The 24705-nt window shown below is 40.9% G+C and overlaps 1 protein-coding gene across 3 annotated transcripts in view; it reads left to right on the forward strand.

The window, feature by feature from the left end:
• The first annotated feature begins 2503 nt into the window (after positions 1-2503).
• hecw2b (HECT, C2 and WW domain containing E3 ubiquitin protein ligase 2b) overlaps positions 2504-24705 on the forward strand; it is a 72225-nt gene continuing 50023 nt past the window's right edge. For 2 of the 3 annotated variants that reach the window (XM_007890179.2, XM_007890180.2), the window contains exon 1: positions 8256-8666. In XM_007890179.2, coding sequence (XP_007888370.1) covers positions 8375-8666 — 292 coding nt within the window. In that variant the 5' untranslated portion in view covers positions 8256-8374. Of the gene's footprint in view, positions 2561-8255; positions 8667-24705 lie in introns of those variants that run through there. The other variant, XM_007890178.2, reaches the window with a different exon arrangement.

Below are 24705 nucleotides of genomic sequence, written 5' to 3' on the forward strand. Positions count from 1 at the left end.
TATCAAATGTAAGGATTATTGCAGGATTATTATAATTTGGATATTGGAGATTATGGTCCAGATGCAGACATTTATGGAATGGTTTAACATGAGTGTTTTCTGGCACAAATAGCCTTTTTTGGGGGGCCTTGAATGGATGATAATAGAAAAAATATTACATTGATTTCACAATTGAAACAGATGTGGAAATTTGTCTGATTCAGAACCTCTTAAACTCAGTGACAGGTTTTGGCACGTGTCAGGCACCCCTCACCCACCCCACCACACAGATAATTTTCTAAAGATGTGTTCCAGTTCAGCAAGGGGTAAAAAAAAACAGAATGTTGCAAAAACAAATTCAGTCATATCCAATTCCATTGAAATCGGATAGAAAATTGAATTTTTTTAAAATAAAGCCTTGATTTTTCTCTACGCAGCAAAATGCTCTGCAAGTCGAGCAAGGAGTAAAGTAGCTAAGTCATACAGTTTAGTGGAATATAAAAGTAATCTATAACTATGTCGATTTGTAATGTGCCAAATAACTTTAAAGTCTGCAGATCATGGAGCAAAAATTTATAGTGTTACGCTATCATCAGGGTCTGGTAATTGCACTTGTATATTTTTACTGTGCAATTTAAAATAAGCACCTGCTGATGGAAGAATGTTGCTTAGATCTGGACATGTGCAAGCTATTGAGTATTTGGGTATTTGCCGCGCAGTAATTTAAAATATCCCTCTCTCCCCCCCACGCCCCCACCTTGTATCTGTCGCAAAATCTCAAATGCTCCCCAGTCAGCTTTACTTTAGTGCAATATAATGCAGAACTTCCCTTGTGCCCAGTGCCAAACATTTAACAACTCAAGGTCGAGCTTAGAATAGTGACATGCCATACAGGGAGTGTCCTCGACACAGAACTAAAACATGTTTGTCATATCTTCTGAAGAGGTCCCGTGTAAGTACCTGTGTAGCGTTTTCAGTTTATAGCATATGAATTAGATAGTTAATAGCCATGGGTTGAGTGCCAGAGAGCACTCTTCTGCACTCCCCCCACCCCATGCAGACTTAGAGCTCTGGTCTAATGCACAGCGGCCAACAAGAAAAGCTTTATCTTTGAGCAGGTTCCTTGTCATCGTATATTTGATGCAGACTCAAATGTGAAAATACTAAACCGTTACTTTACCCGGCGTTAACACCTTTTTGAGTGCTACTTTTATTCTCTTGGAGTTTACAGAAGTGATTGATTTTCGTGAATCTGCAAAATGTGAGGTCAGGGACGTGGAGAGATGCTAAATGAGCTGAAGAAGATTCTGTTACTTTTCAAGCTCCTGCATTGATTAAAAAATGTTTGGGGGTTGGGGGGTAGGGGAAGAAAGGGTGGAAATTATATAACAAAGTGTTCCACCTAATGGTCTGTCTGAGAATTACAGAATTTTCCAAAACAGCCGTCACCTGAATTCAAAAGGATTTAAATCCCGTGGACTAAAAGTTTGCAATATGATAGGAAGCAATACTGCATTAAGATATGTGAGGAGTGAAGGGTTAAGCAATGATTTTGGCTGATTCAGTTGGTAGCACTCTTACCTCTGAGTCAGAAGGTTGTGGGTTCAAACCCCAGGTTGGGAGTTGGAACTCATGTGGTCTAAGCTGATGCTTCAGTACAATGCTGGAGGTGTGCTGCATGGTTGGAGGTGCCATACTTCGGATGAGATGTGAAACTGAGATCCCACCTGCCTGTTCAGGTGGATGTTAAAGATCCCATGGCACTCGAAACGAGAAGGCAGTGTCCTGACCAACAATCCCACACATAAGATTGTTAAACAAAACCAGAGAGAGCTGGGAAAACTCAGCGGGTCAAGCAGCATCTATGGAGAAAGGAAAGTGAGTCAATGTTTCGGGTCCATGACCCTACGTCAGAACGCGTCTGTTGTGAGGTTTTCCCAGCTCCCTCTGTTTTTGTTTCAGATTTCCAGCATCTGCAGTATTTTGTGTTTTGTACATAAAATTGTTAATTCATTTCATGACTGTTTGTAGGATGTTGCTGTGCGCAAATTGCCTCTCACGATCACCCACAAATACACAGTCTCTCCACTTTGCAATATATCCTGTTCAGTGCTTTGAGACTCCTTCCTGATGTAAAAAGGCCCTATATAAGTGCAAGGATTATTATTATAATGCTTAAATTGTATCTGGTTTTGATGAGATGCAGAGTTACTTAAGAGAATAGAGTTTCTGCTCCAAGATCAGATTCAGCAAACAAACATTAAAAAAAGACACTCAGTGTAGGTTACACTGCAAATGCAAAGAAGGAAACCATACTCTTGCTTAGTTTTAAATCCGCTTGATCAGTAATGCAGTCTGAATGCAATAAGGGGATTTGACATCAAAATCTTTAAGGGCTAAGATAAGAACCAGACCCTTCCCCCCTCACTCTAAAAAGGCATAGATCGACCCTGTGGAACCTACACGTATTGATTGAAGACAGCGCCAATCAATTTTACTAATGAGTTTATGATTATTGCAGCGAGGCAGATCATCTGAGTGCTGAGACATTTGCTGCATGGAACTCAGACATGGTAGTCAGGTATGACTGTATAGTATTAATATAATTTTATAATACAATAATAATCCTTGCATTTGATGTAGATGGGACCTTGGTTTAACGTCTCATCCAAGGACAGCATCTCCAAGAATACAGCGTATGTAACTGATAGACAGAAACAGGGAATGATTATTGAAGTCTAGTAACAAAACAGCATTTGCTAATTATCTGTGGGGGTGGGGGGGAAACCTACTGATATGTTTTATGAGCTGATGCTTCCATTTAAAATTCAGCCAGCAGAAGGCATGCATGCTCTGGGTTGAAGATCTCCATTTTCATTGCTTTTCCTTATCTTTCTTCCCTATCCATCATCGGCCTCAAAGTCCAAGCAGAATGAGTCATTTCCATGACTTGGCACCTGCATGGCCAGTTTTTTGCAGGGGATTTTAATCATAAATTGTATTATAAAGTCTATAAAAATTTGCTACAACTTAAAATTAGCAACCATTCCCCCCACCCCCACCACCCCCATGACATTCTGAGGGAGTGCTCCAGGTTTTTTTGATGTTAATATCCCCGGTTATCATAGATTTCGTGCAAATTAGGTACTTGATAATTCTGAAGCTTGTTGCACACATGGGGTTTTCAGTGTTATTGGTATTCCTCATTATTACCGCTCTCCTATCTGTCTGATGCTTCGGTATTGGGAGAGCATTGCTGTTACCAGCAGCCTCTAGCTGAGCTTGTCAGCTAAATTAAAACATAGACAGTCAGCAGGTTCACTTATTACTGTCGTGCACGTGTTCTAACATCAACCTCCCATCCTCAAAATTAACAAAGGGTACTTCATGCACTACTGACTGTTTTAAAAATCGACCACGTTATTTTAAAATCCAATTGAAAGATGGGCAAGCTATTTTAGAAACTAGTTTATCTTTTTTTCTTGCCTTGGAGCGTGCTTGGAGTATTGGTGAAAAAAACAGTTTGTGAAACTGCACTTTTTAATGCTGGAATTCGATCAATTGTTCAATTTTCTATGATGTTTTATTTTATTTTAAGGACTTAAGAAAATCTTCACGCTGTCACCTGTCCATCAGCCGCCAGTGTTGAAAAACATTAAAACAAAATCACCAAAGAATGACAGTTATTGATGATTCTTCACGCACCTTTAATATAATATAAGTTTGTTTCTGATCAGTTTTTGATGTTTAACTTTGATGTTGAAGAACTTATATCAATGCAGCTATGGTTTGTAAATGCTAAAAACATCTTTGCCTTTTTTATTTGAACAAAAATGTTTTGCGGCGTCTCAGAACAAGGAAGTGTGTGAGACTCCTCTCCACAGAGGTTTCTCTGTGCCAATGTCTGAATGTGAGGTTGGCCAGAAAGATGTACAGATTCAAATTGCTGCCGCCCCAACGTAGAGGTGATGGTTATGTGACCCACAGAGCTTCCAGTCTATCAGTAAACATTTTCTGTGTGTGTGACGTGGTTAGAAACCGGGAAGCAAATCCAACACTTAGTGTTTGGCACTTACTTTCCAATGACAATGAGCAATCAAGAGTCTGAAATGTTAGCTCAGATGGCCTTGATCCAGTTGTGCAGACATAACATAAATCTCTCCAGAGTACCTTCAGTCATCTCACAGCACAGACCACCTGTGCCAAAGACGTCACACAACCAATTAGATGGTTCATAATGGCTACAGAATACTTAATTCTCGAATCCCACAGCAGTTTATAGTTGGACAATCTATAAATATCTTAGACTGGTTCCTCATTTTCATATGACCTGTTTTGCATAGGCCTCCTACAGTACGCCGCGGGTTTCTGCACAAAGCTAGAATTGTGCGCGCTATGAACTTCGAGAATGACCTAAATTAATCAGCAGAAGGGGTTGTTCAGTAGCCTTGTGGCTATGGCTGTTAGTTGTAGCTTAACATATAATTACATGCAAATGAAAAGTGTATCGGTTGCTGACTGTAAAAAAAACTTTACTTATATTATGGTTATGAGTTAGTCCACTACTGCTCACTATAATTGACGCAATGATTCATTTTTGGTCGGAAGGTTGGGCTATCGACTAGTGAGGTCGGTTATATCAGAATGTATGCATTACTACTTTGACACTGCATCACAGTTTGTAGACTCAAGATTATGAAGGGATATAATAATAATAATTCTTGCATTTGATATAGCACCTTAGCGTGGATTTGAGACGTCTCAAAGCGCTTCACAGAATATACTGTAAAGTGAATTGACTGTATATTTGTGGGCGAAACGCGGCAGCCAATTGCGCACAGCAGTGTCCCACAAACAGTCGTGGATTGAAGTGACCAATTTATTAATATTATTTTGTGTATGGTAGGGTAAAAGGGAATGAGATTATTTATTGAGGGGGAAAATAAATTCAAGCGGCTCGCAGAGCAATTGACTCAGCCGCACTCTTTACTGGCGTCTCCATAATACTGAGTACTTGTCTCTAGAGTTGAGTGGCCCTGCACTGAGGGAGGGGTAGTTGGCGGAGAAACCTTGCCTGCTTTGTGTTCCAGGCTTGTGTAGTTGGTGACAATTAGATCGGATGATGGATAAGTTGGACAAACTGATAAATCGGAGGTTGGCATTTAATTCAAAGAGTGGGTTATAAACAAGGGCCAAAAACAACAAAGAAGTAAAAGAAATAGCAAATAGAAAACTGGATCATGCATTATTAATGAAAGGAAGGCTTTCATTTTCCAGACTGTAATAGTGAATCAGGATAAATAATATAGAAAGATTGGGATTAGTGGATTGGTGGCAGGGATTTACTCAAGAGGGAAAATAATTAACCTTTTACATAAAATGCTAATCCTTTGTTACATTAGAATAATGAGATTTAGTTCCTTACAGTTCATTCTTTTTAAAGAATATGGGAGCGTGCCTTTTGCAAGATTAGATTTGACGAATGATCTGTTGTGGGAATGTTAATCATCTGCTTCAGGTCTGTCAGCGTCATTCAAACCCACAGAACCAGTAGCTTTCTTTCTCATTCTCTCACTCTTTCTCAGTCTATCTCTTTCTCTGTGTGTTTGTCTCCATCTTTTGCTTTCTCTCATTTTTTGTGTGTATGTTTGTCTGTCTCCCACTGTATGTATGTGTCTCACTTCATGTTTGTATGTTTTTGTCCTTTTATCGCTTTGTGTATGTGTACTCCTCTCTCTTTCTCGGGCTCTTTCTGTGTATCTCTCCCTGTGAATCTGCCCGTCTCTCCCTTGAGAGACTTATTAAGATGGCATGTTTGACAACGGAATTATGTAATCAAAGCCGCCTCTGTGGTGGTCTTGGTATTCCGGTTCCTGAGCCAGGCAGGTCCGCAGTATTCCAGGGCGCTGCTGATGACAGCACAGTGCTATCAGTGGCAAGGTTAGCTGGTTAGACCAGCAGTTACCCCATCACACACCCTGGGGTTCCCAAGCCTTGGCTCATGCCAACCTGGGCCTAATCCTTTCCCGAATTAGGTAAGCAGCGTGCAACCCTTCAGGGAGAGAGTGCGCATTCCATTTCAACATCCATCTCTGGAATTTCCACGTGTAGGTAGGATGCATAGAATTCTCAGTTTAGTTTGCTTACTCTCGAGCATCGTGATGAGTTTCCATTATGTATCAGACACCCATTTAACCCCCCCAAAAAATGAAGAACATAGATTCATGCTGGCCCTTCACCGTGGGTTGGCCCCACAATCTTGCTTGTGATGTTTGTGGAAGACATGGAAGGGAGGGCTGGTAGGAGGCTGTGTCTTCCGCGGCTTCATATAGAGTACTTTATTATCTGTACTTCGTCATCTGGGGCTAAGAGCAAGTCACAAGAGACTATCGAATCATGTAGGCCCTTCGGACATTTGATCCCATTCTCCCACACCACCACCCTACCATCTTCCCATTGCAGCATCAAGTTTCTTAAATGAACCCTGTCAATCAGTTTAGAATATTTCAAGTAAAATATAAAACACCAACACTGCGATTGTTTGTAAGGAACAGTAGATATTTATTTGTTCTCTCTGCTGCCTCACAAATTGTTGGTGTTGGATATGGAGGAATCTGCATACGATACAAAGATTTTCATGGGGCATTACGGATTATAAGCAGGTGGGACACAAAGGACTGTTCCTTATCGCTCAGTATGAACATAGTAATTTGCAGCTTGTTTTGCTGGCTCTGTAGATCTTGACCTAATTTAGAAATTGCCTGGTCTCTGGAGAACTTAATGGACTTCTCAAACCTATTGCAAGTAGAAATTGAACACAGACTTAGCTTTCAACGATTCCCGTGGTGGTAGCTTGATATCTGCGTAGCTGTGTGCTAGTATTCTTTCCACATTCTCTTTTCCCTCCCCACCCCATGAATACATAGCTTTCATGCATTGCCGAGGTCTATGCAGGTGGTATTTATTGGGCTGATAACATTTTCCGAGTAGTTTTTCATGTGGAATGTTGCAGGAAATGTGTTCTGGCACGACCAGGGAATGCGAAGCAGATGCGAGTATCTGAGCAAAGGAAGGTTACATTAAAAGTAATTAACTTCCTGAATCATTAACCCTGTTGGTGTGTGTGCATGTGTGTGGAGCAGTAGTAGGTTTTAAGTGCGACTGCAAAATAAGGTTCATGGTGTCAAACTTCAAGTGGTACATCAGAATATTCAAAGTGGTACGTGGGCTGCTAATCACTTCCTTTGCTTCTGTTTCTTTCATGGGGTTTTATTTTTATTCTAATAACACAGGCACCAGTAAATGAGCAGAATTGCTAATTCTGTGGTCGGTTTAAACTGTCTAATTTCCAAAGATACCCTTTGTCAGACAATGAAGTTTGGAACGGTTTGCTACACACCAGGACACTCAACAGTGACCTGCATTTCAAAGGACCACTGAAGACAGCTGTTCTCCTTTAAGAATGTTGCATATTTCCATGGGGTTACAGTATTTATTTCTAAATAATCACACGTTGTAATGTGTACACCAAGAATTTAGTAATCCTTAATAGACATTCAGCACTAATGAGCCAGCGTTCGTTCTTTCAGAAACTGGTTGCTGGTAGCTGCCCGCTTACATCTGTTTCTTGATGCTTAAGATGGGCTTAAGCTGTGTCATCTGCTTGCGAACATGATCTATGCCAGTTTGATGTGGGCACATCGTTAATTGGGGCATTCCTTTTAGGGGAATGTTTCAGGACCACTGCTTAAGTTACTTGATACATACCTTGCCATGCTTGCTGAATAACAGCTGCTATTTTTAGAGTGTGGTCTGAATGTGGTTCAAGCAGAGCTGCTCGTTCCTTTGCATGTAAGAATAATGTGGGAAGGCTCACATGATTGTAGAATTGGTTACATGCATGATCCACATTAAATTGTTATCTCCTCAAAGCTACAGTAAGGTCATTTCCTCCAGTAGAAGTCTGTATGTCTTTCTTAGAATAAACCACGTGCTTGAGATCTGATGCCTGTATAAAGGATATGTCTATAATAATGCACAGGTGAATAAAGTCCCTGTATCCCTTTTTACTTCCCTCTGTGGTTCGTTATTAAGTGCTTTCGGTCATTCCGATGTGAAAGGCCCTTTACCAAATCCAAGGATTATTATTATTGTTTATGATTAATAGTCAAAGCTATTCTGCATCTTGTTGTGATGTGCATATTAATAAGCAATGTGGTTTCCTGCAGGTCAGTATGAGACCACTTTGAAGTCTGTTAAAATTACATATTCCTAAGGTCGGTCAGTCAACAGATCCTGTTCCCTTAAAAGCATTAGCTGATGTGTTGTTTTTTTCCCTCGCCTCCTCTTCCACAGATTTGACAAGTCGACAAGTTGACCTCAAGACCCAGTTGCAATGGCAAGCTCCACCAGGGAACACTTGCCCTTCAGCCGACGCAGAAACCCTCAGCTACGATACACACTGAGTCCTGAGAATCTGCAGAGCCTGACCTCCCAGAGCACTGTGGCCGAGAGCATGAACTTCCACAGAGCGAACAGCGACACGGACCTGGTGACATCAGACAGCCGCTCCAGCCTGACCGCCAGCATGTACGAGTACTCGCTCGGGCAAGCCCAGAATCTGATCATCTACTGGGATATTAAAGAAGAGGTGGACCCCACTGACTGGATTGGAGTCTACCACATAGGTAAATGGCCTGACAGTGCAAACATCTCCCTGGGAGGAAACAAGTTACGTAAGTTAGAAACGTCAAGGGTCGATCTGTGCTACGGGGGCGGGGAGATCCTGAGTGGAGGTCAGTCACTACCTCAGGGACCTAGTAACAGTCCCGTTATCAGGATACCACAGTCATTTACAATTACACCACTGGGTAGTGATTTGGGCGATTTCCATTGTGTTATGGAAACGTTGGAGTCTGAAGAGTGTTCTTGGATTCAAACAAACACGTACAGATAATGGTGACTGTAATTCGCTCATCCATCAAGATCCACTTTCCCTGAAATATTTTTACTTTACAAAGCAAACATTTTCCCCATTGTGAGGCTTTAGGGATCTTTGGTGTCCTTGGGTACTTTAAGGTGCCTCCCAAGTTCACCTACAAAACACACATTGTCACTACACTTTACAGTTTATCCTTTGAAGCGCATTGAAACATCCTCATGCAAAAGGCGCTTTATCAAATGTAAGGGTTGTAATTATTATTAGGATTATTACAGTGTGTAACTGGCTGTGAAAAGGTGATCACTGATTTGTTCTTCCCTCTCACTTTCTGGCACTACCCCAGACTGCGATCAGAGGAGTTACATTTCTTACTCTGTGACAGATCCATTGGGATACTGACAATGGAGGCTTTTCAATTCCTGAATGTAATGCACTGTAATGCACCTTTATCCAGAGCTGGTATTAGTTTGACAAAAGGACTGTTCTTCTCTGTTTGTTAACAGTGGGGAATCCAATATTCTGCACTGATCTATTCTGCTTCATTCACTAAACGTCTCCATACTCTTATAAGTAAGCGGTGACATTTTATTGCTTACAATGTAATTTAAATTTTTTAAATTTGATCACAGTTGCTTAAAGCCCACAGTCGCAGATTGACTAAATGTAAAAAGAGCTGAATAGCCTAGCGCACACCAAGAGATTTACTGTGTTGCATCATAAATGTTTTGCTGACTTTTATCATTTTCTGTAAAAAACTGTTGTGTTCCTGTGTGTTTCTTGAATTCGGTGAGAGAGGGAGAGAGAACTTGAAACATTACAATTTAATCTTTGCATGAATTAAAAAAAAATTACAGCTTTGCAAATTGTTTTGATGAGGACACGTTTACCAAACAGATTGGTAAACGTGTCCTCATCAAAACAATCTGTAAAGACTCACAGTGAGGATACTGATGCACCTTATCTGTTGCTGGAGGAATTAGTTGGCATGTTTGACCACACATCACCCATTTCATTTGAAAGGATTCTCATTTTGTGGAGCACTCTGAGATGCTTTACATGAAAGGCGCCACATAAGTGTTAATTGGTGTCTTCTCCTGCAGGATTTAGCTGACAGTTGTACAATCTCCAGTTCTGTGGTCTGCTGTTCGTTCGAATGAGGCCAGGGCAGCTGGGAGCATGTGTAGTGGTCAGACCATTTCTTGCCAGCCTTGTAACTTTTTCCGGTTTTTAAAATGGCACTGCACACATCAAACCACTAACGTGTTTATCGAGTGAGTCACCGACCCACAGAAAATGTGGAAACACTGTGCTCCATGCATTTCAGCTTTTGCAGCAGGCTTTGTAACGGGCTCACCAGCGGAATCTGATGGTACCAAACACAATATTTATCTGTAAACTTTGCCTGCCCATGTTGCACATCCTCAGTGGATCTTTTTCTGAAGCTGGTGCGGTTTATGGCTGGGCTTCGCTAAACCTTTAGTCCCTTTCTTGTCTTGCTTTATTTATCCCAGCACATAAAAATCAGTTGCTTGAATGACCTCAAGGATGTCCACCCCACTGCTATGAACATGTCCATTAGAAAATGCAACAGTAACAATTTACTGTTGGTTGGCTGCTTTCCCAGTCCGACACTTGCTTAAAGGTTATCTAAGACATTCTGTGAGTTCCACATATGGTATGTCAGTTTGTGTTAGGGTTCGCCCTACGCACTAGAAATTTCCCTTGTCTGGGAGGCACACACTTTCCTGGAAAGCTGCACCCTGTTTACCTATTTAATGGTAATAATTAATATTCAATAGCAGCAAGGGATACTGCAACCCACTGAATGCAGTAAGTTTCTTGTGTCGGGGACTTATTGAGAAATTGAAAAATTGTGACTAATCCATTCATATCCTGCTGTCTGGCATTTACGTGAAACTGGAAAAACTATTGACAGATGTTAGTTGGATATAAACTTCTATCTTAGTTTAGCAACTCACTGCCATATTAAGGTCAGTGGTCATGATCACTCACTGCTGATTACATTGCCCAGATCTTTGCCTAGACTGATCCAAGGAACTGGCCGTTTAATATGAAAATAAACCAAATTTATCCCTACAGAATTTCTTAACTAGAAAAGGACATAGATACTTAATTTTAAACAGATTAAATTTGAGGTAATGATTTTTGCTGGGCCTGGGGTTTCAGGCCAACTTCTTGCTCAGTAGATACCTAGGTCATTTTGGTCACTCAATCCAAATTTGGTCACTCAATCCATGACTGTTTGCGGGACGTTGCTGTGCGCAATTGGCTGCTGCGTTTCGCCCACAAAACATACAGTCAATTCACTTTACAGTATCCTCTGTGAAGCACTTTGAGATGTCTAGAAGATGTGATGAGACATTATATCAAATGCAAGGATCATTATTATTATCTAGCCGTCCATACACGTTCCCATTATATAGCAGCAGTTCTAAACTGATTTATGAAATACAAAGTGAAGTTATGAACGTCTTCTTAACAACATTTCAGATTATTGGATGTTGAGTAGATAATATGACCCCCTTTGAATCTGTACTGTCAAAAGCGGACAACTTTACTGTAGCTGAGTCCAGATGAACACATATGGTACCTCATCCGAGCAAAGACCAACCTAATTGTAATCTGAATGTAATATTTCATTGTCACCCAAGAATAATATGCCCCCAATTATCTGCTCCATTTCAAACACAGCACACTAAATCCAGTTAACATGCTGCTCTCTTCGGCCAAGTAATGGAGCTATGTTTCTGTAGTCTCCTCTCTGTAAAACCTCTGTGTTTAAACTATCGAGTGAGTGATTAAATGGGCTGCAGTGAGGCGATTTGCCATTTGATTGTTTCCGTCTGTATTTCGTGGAAATCTTGCTCCAAACATAACATTTCTTAGCTAAACAGTTGGATTTATCAGGATCCAATTGTGCTAAAGACTTGGCAAGACTCTGACGTGGTGTCCAATATTACACCTAAAGAGTTATAAAATAACTGGTTTAACCATTTAAAATCTCAAGGCTATGGGAATGGAAATCTATATTGCATTACACTGGTATAATCATCTACGTTGGGATCATTACTAAGACAAACTGTGGCTCGAGCCACACTATAAGCTATCCAAACTCAACTGCTCCATGTTCTTTGACATGTTCTTTTCGTGTTGATTCCACCAGGCTCCAGCTCAGTGTCTGACAGTGTCTCCTACTGCAAAATGACAGGGAGCCAATGAAGTCTGGTAAGGATCAGATGTTGGATACACAGGAACTATTGTGAGACAGAATATAGGCTTTGGAGGTCTGGATGAGGTCTGGAACTTGTAGAGTGCCGAGTTTTCAATGCCTTCATGACTTTGACCCACATTGTCTCTGGGATCTCCTCCAACCCTTCCACTCCCTCCAATCAGCAGGAATGCCCTCAGTCACTTTGCCCTCACCCTTTGGAACTCTTCCAAAATCCCTTTGCCTTGCTCTCTCTCTTACCCCCCTCCCCACTATAAAAACCCATCTAAAGACCTATCTCTTTGACTGCGCCTACAGCTATCTCCCTCCTTTCTAGTTCCGGCTTCTCTCTGTCTTTATAAAGTTTCGAGACATCATTACATGTCAAAAGACATGTGGAAAATGCTGTATAAGTGCTGTATTCAATTTCTTGGGATCAGATTTGGATAGTTTTACTTTTCCTCTTCTAATTCTTGTCTTGCCAAATTCTCTCTTGTCAAATCTCCACCATTTACTCTCTCTCCCTCCCTCTTTGAGCCTCCCACCGATCTCCCCTTTCCTGATTTGAGATAACTACACTTGTTTAGAGTTTATTCCTCATGTTTATCTCTGATCTCTCTTCGTGTTCAGTAACTTTCTCAGCCACTCTTCATGACTTGGCTCCTGCCTGACAGTTTGCCTCTGTTTGTGTGTGGATTTTCTTCACGCCAAGATACGAGGAGATATTGGTCGAGAGTTTTCAGATGTTCTTTTACACAAAGTGAATGCAACGAATGCAAGTTGCTTATTGACAGAGGGCTGCCGAAGCCTCTCTTATGATGTGAAAATAACTATTCTTATTAAAGGGAAAAGATATCGGTTTCACACTCAGGGGAGTTTGGATTGGCCTATTTCCCAGTAATGTTCTCTGACTCACTGGGTGGCTGAGAGCTAGAGATAGCAAATATTTGTTCAAGCAGCTTAGTTGGGAAAAGGGCATAAAATAGTTTGGGCTGGAGTCCTGCATGTTCTTATTTATTTTAATTTCCCTCCTCCCCCGCTCTGTTTGGTACTTGGGGACAAAATTTTACAGAACATCAGAATTTACCAAGGGCAAGAAATATTGATCTTCCGGTTGGCTATCACATTGGCTCTACATGTGGAAACATCTTGAGCACTCCACACAATGAGTTATTTTGAAGTGTAGTAAACATGACATAGAATTACACAGAAAGATACTGAAACCCGGAATTCGGTTGTGAATGACCAATTCTTTTTTTCATCTGGGGCATTTTTAGCTAGACCTCCTCTTTTTGAATAGTGCCACGAGATCTATAAAATCTACTTGAACAGGAAGGTGGGATCTCAGTTTAACATATCGTCTGAAGAATGGCTCCTCTGACAATGCAACACTATCCTTGTACTGTACTGGCGTATCAGCATATAATAATAATAATGTTCCTTGCATTTGATATAGGACTTCACCGAATATAGAGTACTGTAAAGTGAATTGACTGTGTATTTTGTGGGTGAAACACGGCAGCTAATTGCGCACAGCAGTGTCCCATAAACAGTCTTGACCAAATTTTTTTTGAAGGGATTATTACTGCCCCCCCGATAAAACTATCCACCAATCAACTAATAACGGTTTCCTACTTACTGCTAGATAAACAGGGGTGTGGAGTAAGGAAACTTCCTCAATGTTTCCCCCTGCCCAGGAATCAAACCCAGGTCCTCTCGCTTGCGAGGCAAGTGCTCTAACCACTAAGCTACAGGACTCCACTATACTATGGGATCAAAGTTCCAACATGAGGCTTGAACCCACAAGTAGGAAATGGGGTAAAGAGTGGAGAAATGGTTTTAAATAGTTAGCTTAACTGGGGAGCTAGCACAGGGTAAACACATGGGCCTTGTCATTGCCTCCAATGCTGAAATGCCTGGTTTTCTGTGCAACAGCTCCTTGAGCTGGAAAGAATACAATGTGAATGGAACGGTGCGGGTTGTAGTTGCAAGTATTTTATTGTCGTTATTTTTTTAAATAATCATTTAAAATGAAAAGGTAACTTGAAGTTTGATTGAGGGGCCTTATAGTTATTATAGCACCTATTTGAATTGAACAAAATTACGCTTTCGTTTATAATATCATTAATAATAATAATCCTTGCATTTCATACAGCAACTTATCATGTCATTGAGACATCTCAAAGAACTTCACAGAATATACTGTAAAGTGAATTGACTGTATAGGTTGCGGGCGAAACGCAGCAGTCAATTGCTACACAATCGGCAGTGGAATCAGTGTTTATTTCAGGCGTGTGAAAGACTATAAATAACGCTGGTGAGATACCATGTGTGGGGGGTTGGGAGGGGCAAGAAATTCAATATGATGGTTTAGAAAAATATCCTCAGGCAATTCTGGCAAATGGGATTCAGCCAGTTGGAAGCGCATGACTGTGTTTATTTGGGATCATCAGTCAATTACATTGTAATTTTATAAGGTGCATTATTACTTCCATATAACATGTGGGAAAGAGTCTAGTTGTTTGAAATAAATATGATTTGGGGATTATCCGGCATGATACAGGATTTACCATCTGTAAGTTAACTCATGGAACTACAATTTAATTATTTTTTTGTATTCTTTTAAATTCTCTGCCTAAAATGATTAAAGTACAGCTAGTACACTCTATATCTGCCTTTCCTTTAGGGACTCTGGTTTTAAGTTCAAGGATTCCTCTGTATTTACAACATTTTGCGGGTATCAACCTTCCAGAATGTCCACAATACTGACCTCCCATCACAGCATCACACTGTTCTTTAAATGAGTCCAGTGTTCTGGACTCAACCACCTTTCCTGGCAACCTGTTCCAGTCACTAATTAACCCTCTTGGTAAAGAAAATTTTTTTTGGCCTCTGTTCTAAAATTGTCCTTTGCACCTCTATTCCTCTTGTCTTACTTTTGACATATTAACTTGAATTCTTGGATTGACGAAGCTTCAGGATAATTCGATTTATGAAATGCTTTTAATTTGAGGCACACTAAAACACAGTGATTTGAAAAGCTGGTGCCTTGTTCGAACGTTTTCGATGGCTTTAAAAAGGATTGCCTATTTTGGGGATTATGGGTCCATGATGTATCTTATTGAACAGACAACATGGGTGGGCTGCTCCCTCAGTATGATCACTCAGAAATATACAGTGTTTTTTTTAACAACTTTTGGAAAGTTAGTCTCCCCTTTCATGCATCATGAATATTAGTTGACTGCCTTTCTGCATCATTGCCACATGTACACATGAGTGAGAACATGCCAGGAAAGCGATTAGCTACATGCTTAGTTTCACGATTCCAGCTTTGTTTGCACAGGAAGGCTTGTTCCCAAGGTATCGTGGATAATGCCGACAGGGGGGAGGGGGAAAAAGCCATCAAAAAGAAAAAACTTGATTTTGATATGGGAGTGTTGATGACTGATCTGACAGCGTGTTCTGGAAACAATTATTTTAAAGTGCGATTATCTGGTGTCTTGACCTCATCCGGGAGACTTAAGACCTTTAACTAAGATTACTCATCTTAGTATCTTTACTAGTTGAATTTACACCCTTGTTCAGCCCATGAGATATATTCGCATATATGGAGTTTGGCTATGGTCTCAGTGCTTAAACTTAACACTAATTATACTCACTGTTCTCAGTCTGTATGGAATAAAAAGCAGTAATAAAAACCACAGTCAGGAATTCAGCATCCTAGGATTTATATCCTTTCTGCCTCCTCTATCAAGCAGCTTGAAATTACAGGATTGCCTCAGTAATGCTTTTACTGTTCTTGCACTCCTCAACCTCCGTGGCCAAGTGTACTGCACTACAATTGGTTGAACTCATTGTCTCTCACTTCTTAAATATTTGGTTAGAATTGGTTGCAAGTTCATGGCTAATGTCCTTCCGCAGAAAAGTCAACAGCTGTGTTTTGCTTGGTTTGCAAAATANTTTTTTTGATGATCACCTTTGTACTGCAGCAGCCTTTCAGTGGTCTTGTTACACTAGGTTTGAAGCATCCTCTCTGGTGTTGTTTGTGTTTTTCTAACTTCTCCTTGATTTTTTGAGTAATATTTTTTGGGGTCAGCCGGGTGTCTGACATATGCGGAAACCCATCACCGTGCTTAGGAGTATCCAAACCAAACTGAGAATTGATGACCCCATGTTGTCAGTCCATCAAACAAGAAGATTACTGCAAACCACATTCGTATTGCACTCTCCTCGGTAGATTTATACCCCTCTTATCTGGTAACTCCTTACTTGTAGATACTCCGCTAACATTGCAAGATGTGAACTACCAATTCCGTATCTCTATAGGGCTGGCAACAGAATCTCATAGGGCACAGCGCAGACAATCCTAACACAAAGGAATGCTTTGCATCAGTCGAATTTTCTTTTTAATTTTTAATGAATTGTAGTTCCAATGACATGTGCCAGAGGTTTAAGATAACTTCAGTTAAACTCTGGAGAAATTAATCTGTTTATGTACAGTGAATGGTGGAATGCTTTATATAGCATTGTCTCTGAGACTCAGACACAAACATATCACGAAGGTAGTGGAGATTCTATTTGTGAGGGAGATGTAATAACATGGTTATTCAGAACCTTATCAAGATTCAGAATCTTATGAGAATTATAACTGATGCACATGTAATAAAGTACAGGTGCAACAAAAAACATCTGGCGAGTCCCAAAATTTAAATAAAAGACAATGATGTACCTTTCACACCACTCAATTGAGTTCTTTGCCAAATAGCTATCCAATTCCCTCTTGAATTTGCTGATACAATTTGCTACCATCGTAATTCATTGCACAAAGTCACGACTCTCTACGAACAGAGCTTAAAGCCAAAATCTCCGTGTCTGAGTTTATGCAACATAGTTGCCTTGCGGTATTGCAAAGCTCTTATGAAGCCGTGTGTGTTTCCTGCTGCTTTTGCAGAGCTATCTCTCAGCTGGAAGACCTCAAGCAGCAAGGAGTTGCCTTCGGGGATCCCAGCAATCTTTACCAATTATCTAGTCAATGGAGGGAGGGACGTTGTCAGCAATGCCTCAGCTCATGCTGCCATCAGTGTCCCAGTGTACAGATGTGAACCATGTACTGATGATGCTGGGGGCTGGCCCAAGCTATACTGTTAGTAAGGCTGTAGATTTAATATCCCCAAAGGACTGATACTGCATACTGTCAGAAACAATACTTTCCCTGTTAAATCAACATCTGCTTATGATGAAGCCTTTCTCTTACCCACAGGACAAAAATTCAGGAAACATCTGTCTACAGAATCTTATCTACTTTTACTGATTTAAAGCGCCAACTTTGCCTCATTGATAACTGAATCTTATTTCGTGACCTTTGCTGTTTCTGCTTGAGCTTGAGCCAGAGGCAAAGACGTCTCATAAAATTCAGAAAGCGTAAGCGAGAGCCAAAATGTCAAAATATATATTTTAGCTTAGCTATTTCCCAAACAAGCAACAAGAACATTCTGTGTACATGTCTGCAGACACTGTAAGCTAATGTGAACCTCAGCCTGCACATTTGTATACCACATGTGTGCCAGGATGACTTGCTGAATCCGCAGGTTGAATCAATGGCCATTTTAGCAGGTGGAAATGTGGTCAATATAATGCTTTGGGCTCAGAAAGGGGAGAGGGATTCCCAAATAAAGCAGTTACCTCTATACGGTGATACTACAGTGTATCCTGTGAAGCGTTTTGAGACATCCTCACGACCAAAAGACACTGTAACAAATATGAGGATTATTGTTATTATATTTTATCATCAAAAAATCACAGCAGCACCAAGCAAGGGGACGTTCGGTTTCCAAGATTGATCGGCGTGGTTTGGAATGTGTCTGAGCATAACAACATTGAGGCTGAGCAGCCAGCCAACCCCAAGTATGGCTCTCAGAATCTTTGTGCTATTCTGAGCTGGATAATCGCCAGCATTGACATCAAGACGGAAACCAGTTTGGCAGTTCAGATTTCTTGTGGCCTCAGTGCATTTGAAGTAAATTTAAAGCCATTCAGACAATGATCATCAGCTATTGTTTTTTGCTAGACTTTCTGCTGTCAAGATACTGTTTACTTCCTGGATTGGACGCATCAGATACACAAGCCAAGGTGGTCGCCGATAGCAATTTATATAATAATAATAATATTTCTTGTATTTGCGAGAGCACCAAAAATCATTTGACTGACCATCTCTGCACATTGCTCTTGCCTTTGTACCATCCTGTTCTTGCTTCCTGTGGAAAACACAAGTGTGATAAAATCCAAGGCGATTGCTGTCATCAACTCCTTTTTTCTGCAATTGCCTTTGAATCTCTTTAGTGTTTTACATCACTTAAGAAAATTGCACATGCGTAACAACAACTATCCCCTCTCTGCTTTTCGGAGAACACAGGGAATGACTTTTAAGAACTTTGGGTTTGGCTGAATCTTGACGTTCCTGAAAACATCCTTTTGGGTGTCAGCCTAGCTCAGTGGTAGCATTCTTGCCTCTGAGTCAGAAGGTTGTGGGTTCAAGCCCCATGATGGGACTCGGAATCACATAGTCTAAGATGACATTTCAATGCCGTGCTGGGGGGCGGTGTTGCATTGTTGGAGGTGCTGTCCTTCAGATGAGATGTTAATGTTCCCATGGAAATATTTGAAAAGAGAAGAGAGTTTCTCCCAGTTTCTTGGCCAACAGTTCCCCCAAATAAAATTGGTCGCTCACTCCATGGCTGTTTGTAGGACATTGCTGTGCGCAAACTGGCTGCTGCGTTTTTCCCACAAAATACATAATCAATCCACTTCACAATACATTCCATGAAGCGCTTTGACACGAGGCGCTCCTGATGATGTGATAAGACGCTATATTAAATCAAGAATTATTATTAGGATTATTTTCCTTCTGAGACTGAAAGTTCACGGGAGAAATTTACTGGCAGAGGCATTGGTGGAAGTATTCTTGAACATTTCCTGATAGCGATCCAGAGTAATAAAACAGAGCCTGGAATGCTTTATGTTCCTCCAGGGAGCTGTACCAGAAAACAGATGGCAGGCTTCTGCCCTGTTGTTCCATGCAAAGAATTGTACGTGAGACACTGAGCTGTTCACAGACTGGTAGCAGATAACTGGTTGCAGGAAGCTATGAGTATATGGTTTTGTAGCCAGTGTCTGTGCTGATGACATTTTCCTTGTGGCAGGATAGATACTGACGTGCCTGATTATGCAGCATTTGGCACCAAACTGATGCTCCGTATCTCCTTCTCGATGCGGATAACGTTAGCGATGAGGCTGAGCTACCAATGAGCTCTGGGGGTTACTTGCGATCAAAAAATTTTGCTTTTGCAAGTTATTGCTGTATTATTTTTCTGAGTGGTTTTAACTTAGACATGCACATGCATCAGTACCAGACTTGTAAAGTACCCTATTTTGTCAACCCAATACTTCCTTTCTGTCAATCTTCCCTTTTAGTTTTTCTTGCTGCTCCTCTTGGTGGCAGTCATTCTTACCATGGGATGGTCTCATATATGAGCCGCACGATTAATGTCACTGACAACTGTGATGATGGGAGGGAATGTCACTTCTGAGCCTGATCTTGCCCTCACACAACGTTCTCACACTTCAGAGTCACTGGTCAGTGATCATCAGCTCCAACCATATTTGTAACCTGCGTCGTAGCTCAACGAATATTGTACATATACTGGACTGTATCTGGCTGAATTGTAGTTCTTTAGAAAGAGTCTCTTTTTACCTGTTCAAGCTTCATTTCTTTTCATGGTTCAATTGTTCATGTGGTGTTACTGACATTGTAAGTAGATGACTTTTTTGGGGAGAGAGAATCTTATCCGGATGAGCGATAACTATATTGGGAAAAATTAGGTATTTTCCCACTTTTTGTGCTCGGGCTCAGGCTCAGGATCTGTGGAGTCCTATAGCTCAGTGGTTAGCTCACTCGCCTCATGAGCAAGAGACCTGGGTTCAATTCCCGGCAGGACGAAACCTTGGGCAAGTTTTCTTACTCCACACGCCTGATAATAATCCCTCAAGCAATAAAAAAAATTGGTCACTTCAATCCACGACTGTTTGTGGGACACTGCTGTGCGCAATTGGCTGCTGCGTTTCGCCCACAAATATACAGTGAATTCACTTTACAGTATATTCTGTGAAGCGCTTTGAGATGTCTAGAAGATGTGAAAAGCGCTATATCATATGCAAGGATTATTATTATTATTATTTATCTAGCAATTGGGGCTCAGAAACATCTCTTCCTGCCCTGACGAGATCGCTTCCTCTCTCTCACTGGCATCCTTATGGCTTCAGGGCAAAACTGACAACTTTGTGCTAATTAGCAATTAATTACAGACACTTTATGCTGTGTGCATACATCCCCTGGGAAATAGATTGGGACTGACTGTCCAGACATATTTCTCGACAGTCGAGGCAAAGAAGAAGAACCTTATATCCCAGTGTGCGTTGGTTCTGACCCAGGTTCCAGATGTGAAAAGACAGGAGTTACAATCCCCTGTAACACCAACTTTCAGCCTCCTCACTAATGTTGTCCTTCAGGCAAGTGTCCTCTCCAGTGCTGCCTTTGATCCAGCCACCGTGAGGAATGTGAGAGTGCAATGCAGATGCAAATGGGACACCTCTATGGGGAAGGGGAAAAAGAAAATTTAGATGCAATTATTTCCTGTCAGGTAGGAGATGTATTCAACAATCCTCACATTTGATACATGGCCTTTCATGATGTGAGGAAGTCTCAAAACGCTCGAGAGGATATACTGCAAAGAGTCGTGACTGTGTATTGTTCTCCCCCCACACCCCCTCTCCACCCCACTTCTACATCGCAAAGCTGGGGTGTGGGGGGAAAATCCTTAATGATGAAAGTACACCCTTGGTTTTCTTTAACTAAGTTGATTTAATTTACTCTGAAATGCAGTGAATAAATTATGTCCCTAATTCATAATTATCATTTCCTTAATCACTCTATTAGTTTCACAGTTCTTGCATTTAGGCGACATAAATGCTTCATCAAGGGTCAGTTTATACAGATGCAATTGCATACATTACTATACTGTGTTCTCAGTGTTCTTAGTGGTATTAGCACAAACATAAATTAAGCACACCTTTACAGACCAGTGAACCAGCTGGTAAATAAGTATTAATTTTCTCTGCCTCCCGATCGATACAGTAAGACTCTAATCTGGACGGCTGCTGTTAAAACCTGCTGAGTAGATGAGTGCGTTTTTAAGTTGTGTAGAAAGCTGTACTCAGTGAAAGGTTAGTGTGCCACTGATGTGTGTGCCTGAACACCTTCACAGTGCTGCATTGTGAAATATAGACCCTGAGGGACTAACCTATATTGTCCAGTCATACCTCTATTACAAGTACATGTAGTTTCGGCTTAATCTATTGGTCTGTAATGAATGCCATTAACAAATCCATGGATTAACTCCCATGTCTTGTGGGATGCGATCTGGAGAGCGGGTCAGTAATTATAAAGAAGGAGCAATTTTTCCAGAATTGTTGATGAATAACCATTAGTTCCATGGAATGCTGTACTCCCCGAGATTCCTGTTTTAAGATTTCAGCTCCCAGACCTCAGTGCTGTAAGATAGTATCAGCCTTGATATAACGCCTTATCACATTGTGGAAATGTCTCAAAGCACTTCACAGCTTCTATTGATACAAGACAGTATAGGTTTACTTGTAGTTGTAGTATTGGTGGATGATGAATGCTTGATGCAAAATAGAAAGAGAAGGAAATAGAGAGGTATAGGTGAAGAGTGTGGGAGTAGTGAGGACTTGTGGAGAGTATTAACACTGGCATGGACTAATTGGGCCAAATGGCCTGTATCTGTGCCACATTCACACTCACTTCATGGCTATTTCTGGGATATTGTTGGGTGCCAATTAGCTGCTACGTTCACCTACAACTATACAGTGACTACACTTCACAGTAAAATCCTGTAAAGCGCTTTGAGACATTTTGATGATGTGTTTTAAGGTTCTATAACAAATGGAAGGATAATTATTATTAGAAATATGTAACTCTATGTAACCGTTGGTGCCAGAATTACATATGGTATTTTGCTGCCCAGTTGCCCAGAACATTGTGATGCTAAGATCAATACGGTTTCAATGGAGCACTAATGTACTCATCCCATTAGTAACTCAAGGATAGTCGCGGTTAGGCACATACCATGGTCCCAAAAGATGCATGTGAGGTATCTTTAATCCTTGCATTTAATATAGCACCTTATCATGTCTCAAAGCGCTTCATAGAATACATTGTAAAGTGAATTGACTGTATATTTTGTAGGCGACACTTGGCAACCAACTTGCACAGCGGTGTCCCACAAACAGTTGTGGATTGAGTGACGAATCTACTATTATTATTATTTTGAGAGATTATTACCCCCGGAAAGGCAATCGACCAACAACTGGGTTCCCAATTATTGCTGCTAGGCGCGTGGACTAAGGAAACTTGCTCAGAAACTCAAACTCAGGTCTTCTTGCTTGCGAAACGAGTGCTCTAACCAATATACAACTGATTGTGAATCAGATGTATTGCTGTTGAGCCCCGTCAGTAGTGCTTGTGCTTGCTTTTCATGGGGTGTTATTAGTTTTGAATCCTTCCTGCTAGTTCAGTAGCTCTTCGATTTAAACATTTTCAGGCTGAAATAAGAACACTTTATTCCTTATTGAATAAAAAAAAATGTGCAGAGAATCTTAATAATGTACTTCTGAAACAACTGCACAGTGGGGCGATATCACTAGTGCAGGCCGTCTCCGAAAGGAGTTTATTAACATTCTTCTTTTTCGCCCATCGCCTTTCTAGCAAACTTGATACTGCATAGATTTAAAGAGGATGCCTTGGTTTATAGACCTGGGATAACACACATGAGCTCCTTATTGGGAATATACCATGCATGGAAACCCAGAGAGGAAGGAAGCTCTGTAGGAAGGCGCTATTGTATCCTGTGAACCCGTGTGGGAAATTTGCAAAGTCACTTGCAGTGAAATGTGCTTCATGCGCTTTTCCTTCAGATGTATTGATGGAGCTCAGGTCCTGATTCAAGCCACTGGAAGTTTTTGTTTGAGTCCTTTTTTTCGTTTACATTTCAGTTCCTTGATTTTATTGATGTGTATTCTTCCTGACGGCTCTGAGTGAATTAAGGAACGGAAGCACGGGGGATCTTAGAAGATGTTTCTTTGAGAAAGATAATGTTTTTGCAAGGTAAAAGAATTGGAAAGTTTCTCTTTATTGCACTTTGCTGAAGTGCACAAGAGAAAACATGCCCCTGCTGCGGTGGTGAGCGAAATCCCAGTTAAGTGAAGATGGGGACCTACCAAAATTAGGCATTTTTAGGTGCGTTATAAATGGGCTTGGAGTTGTTATCTGAGAGTACGTTCTCATAACTATTCATAGCACTGACGTCCACCATGTAATGGATTACGTAAGTGACATTTAATTTTCCTACATCTAAGCTTGATGTTTTTTGTGTCAGTGGGTCCAAAAATTAGTTAAAAATTGCTTGGGGATGTCAACCAATGTTTTCTTGAAGCAGGACATTAAACTGGGTCATTGCTTGTATAGGTACAAATTTCCAGGGCGTAATTAACTTTCACAGTCCGAGTGTATTATTATGTAGCTATGAATTTGTGCATTTGGCCGAGCCAGTGATTATACGTATGATGTTCTAATTAGAGATAATAATAATAATAATAATAATAATAATAGCACTGCACTGCAGTGTCAGTATCGCACATTTTATATTCACATAGCACTTTTCAAATTTGGAGAACGTCTCAAAGTGCTTTATATTGCTGGCTATGCATCCAAGCTGGAGTCAGCCTATACATTGAGCTCAAAGTTCCATGTGGGCTTAAACCCTCAACCTTATTCTATGATATCTCATCATATTGGAGCCTGTAAGATATCCTGGGAAACGATAAAGATTGCAAATTCATTGAGATTTGTATACAAACATGTTTAGTTCGGAAAGCAATTTCACTTCACCTTGTATTGTCGTTTTTAAGACTTTTAAAATTATAGTGAATAGAGGATTAAATAGATGGTGCCCTGGTGGATCTGACATCTGTTTGTTTCATTAATTTGTGCAATGTTTGGTGAGCCAAATTTATGGGTTGTTGTTTTGGGGAGAAGGGTCCTCTGTACTCTTGGGCAGGGCATAACACACAGCTTCTTGAGAGGGTGAAATGTTCCATCGTAAGAGCAAGAGTACACAGCCTGTCTCACTTGATCCAAACCTCCCCCCCGACTTGTAACTGAGCCTGGTTAGTGGTTTCTTGTGGAGGAGCTGGCCCTGCTGGCATAGCCGAGCGAGCTGATGTGATGGGGAGGCCTCACGGTGGTCAAAGGTGTGGGAATATTTTGGTTGTGTCTGTGTATCTCAGAGTGGGAAATAAATGAACCCTTTTACTCAGAGGTATTTCAGGAATTCCCGTATTGGCACCTGATGTGTAACCATTTTACCCTTGTGTAAGCAAGCCAGGCTGACGTTGAGGGGGAAGATTGTTTATCCAGAGTTCT

This window comes from Callorhinchus milii, unplaced genomic scaffold (genome assembly GCF_018977255.1).
Source record: "Callorhinchus milii isolate IMCB2004 unplaced genomic scaffold, IMCB_Cmil_1.0 Scaffold6, whole genome shotgun sequence".
Classification (NCBI taxonomy): domain Eukaryota; kingdom Metazoa; phylum Chordata; class Chondrichthyes; order Chimaeriformes; family Callorhinchidae; genus Callorhinchus; species Callorhinchus milii.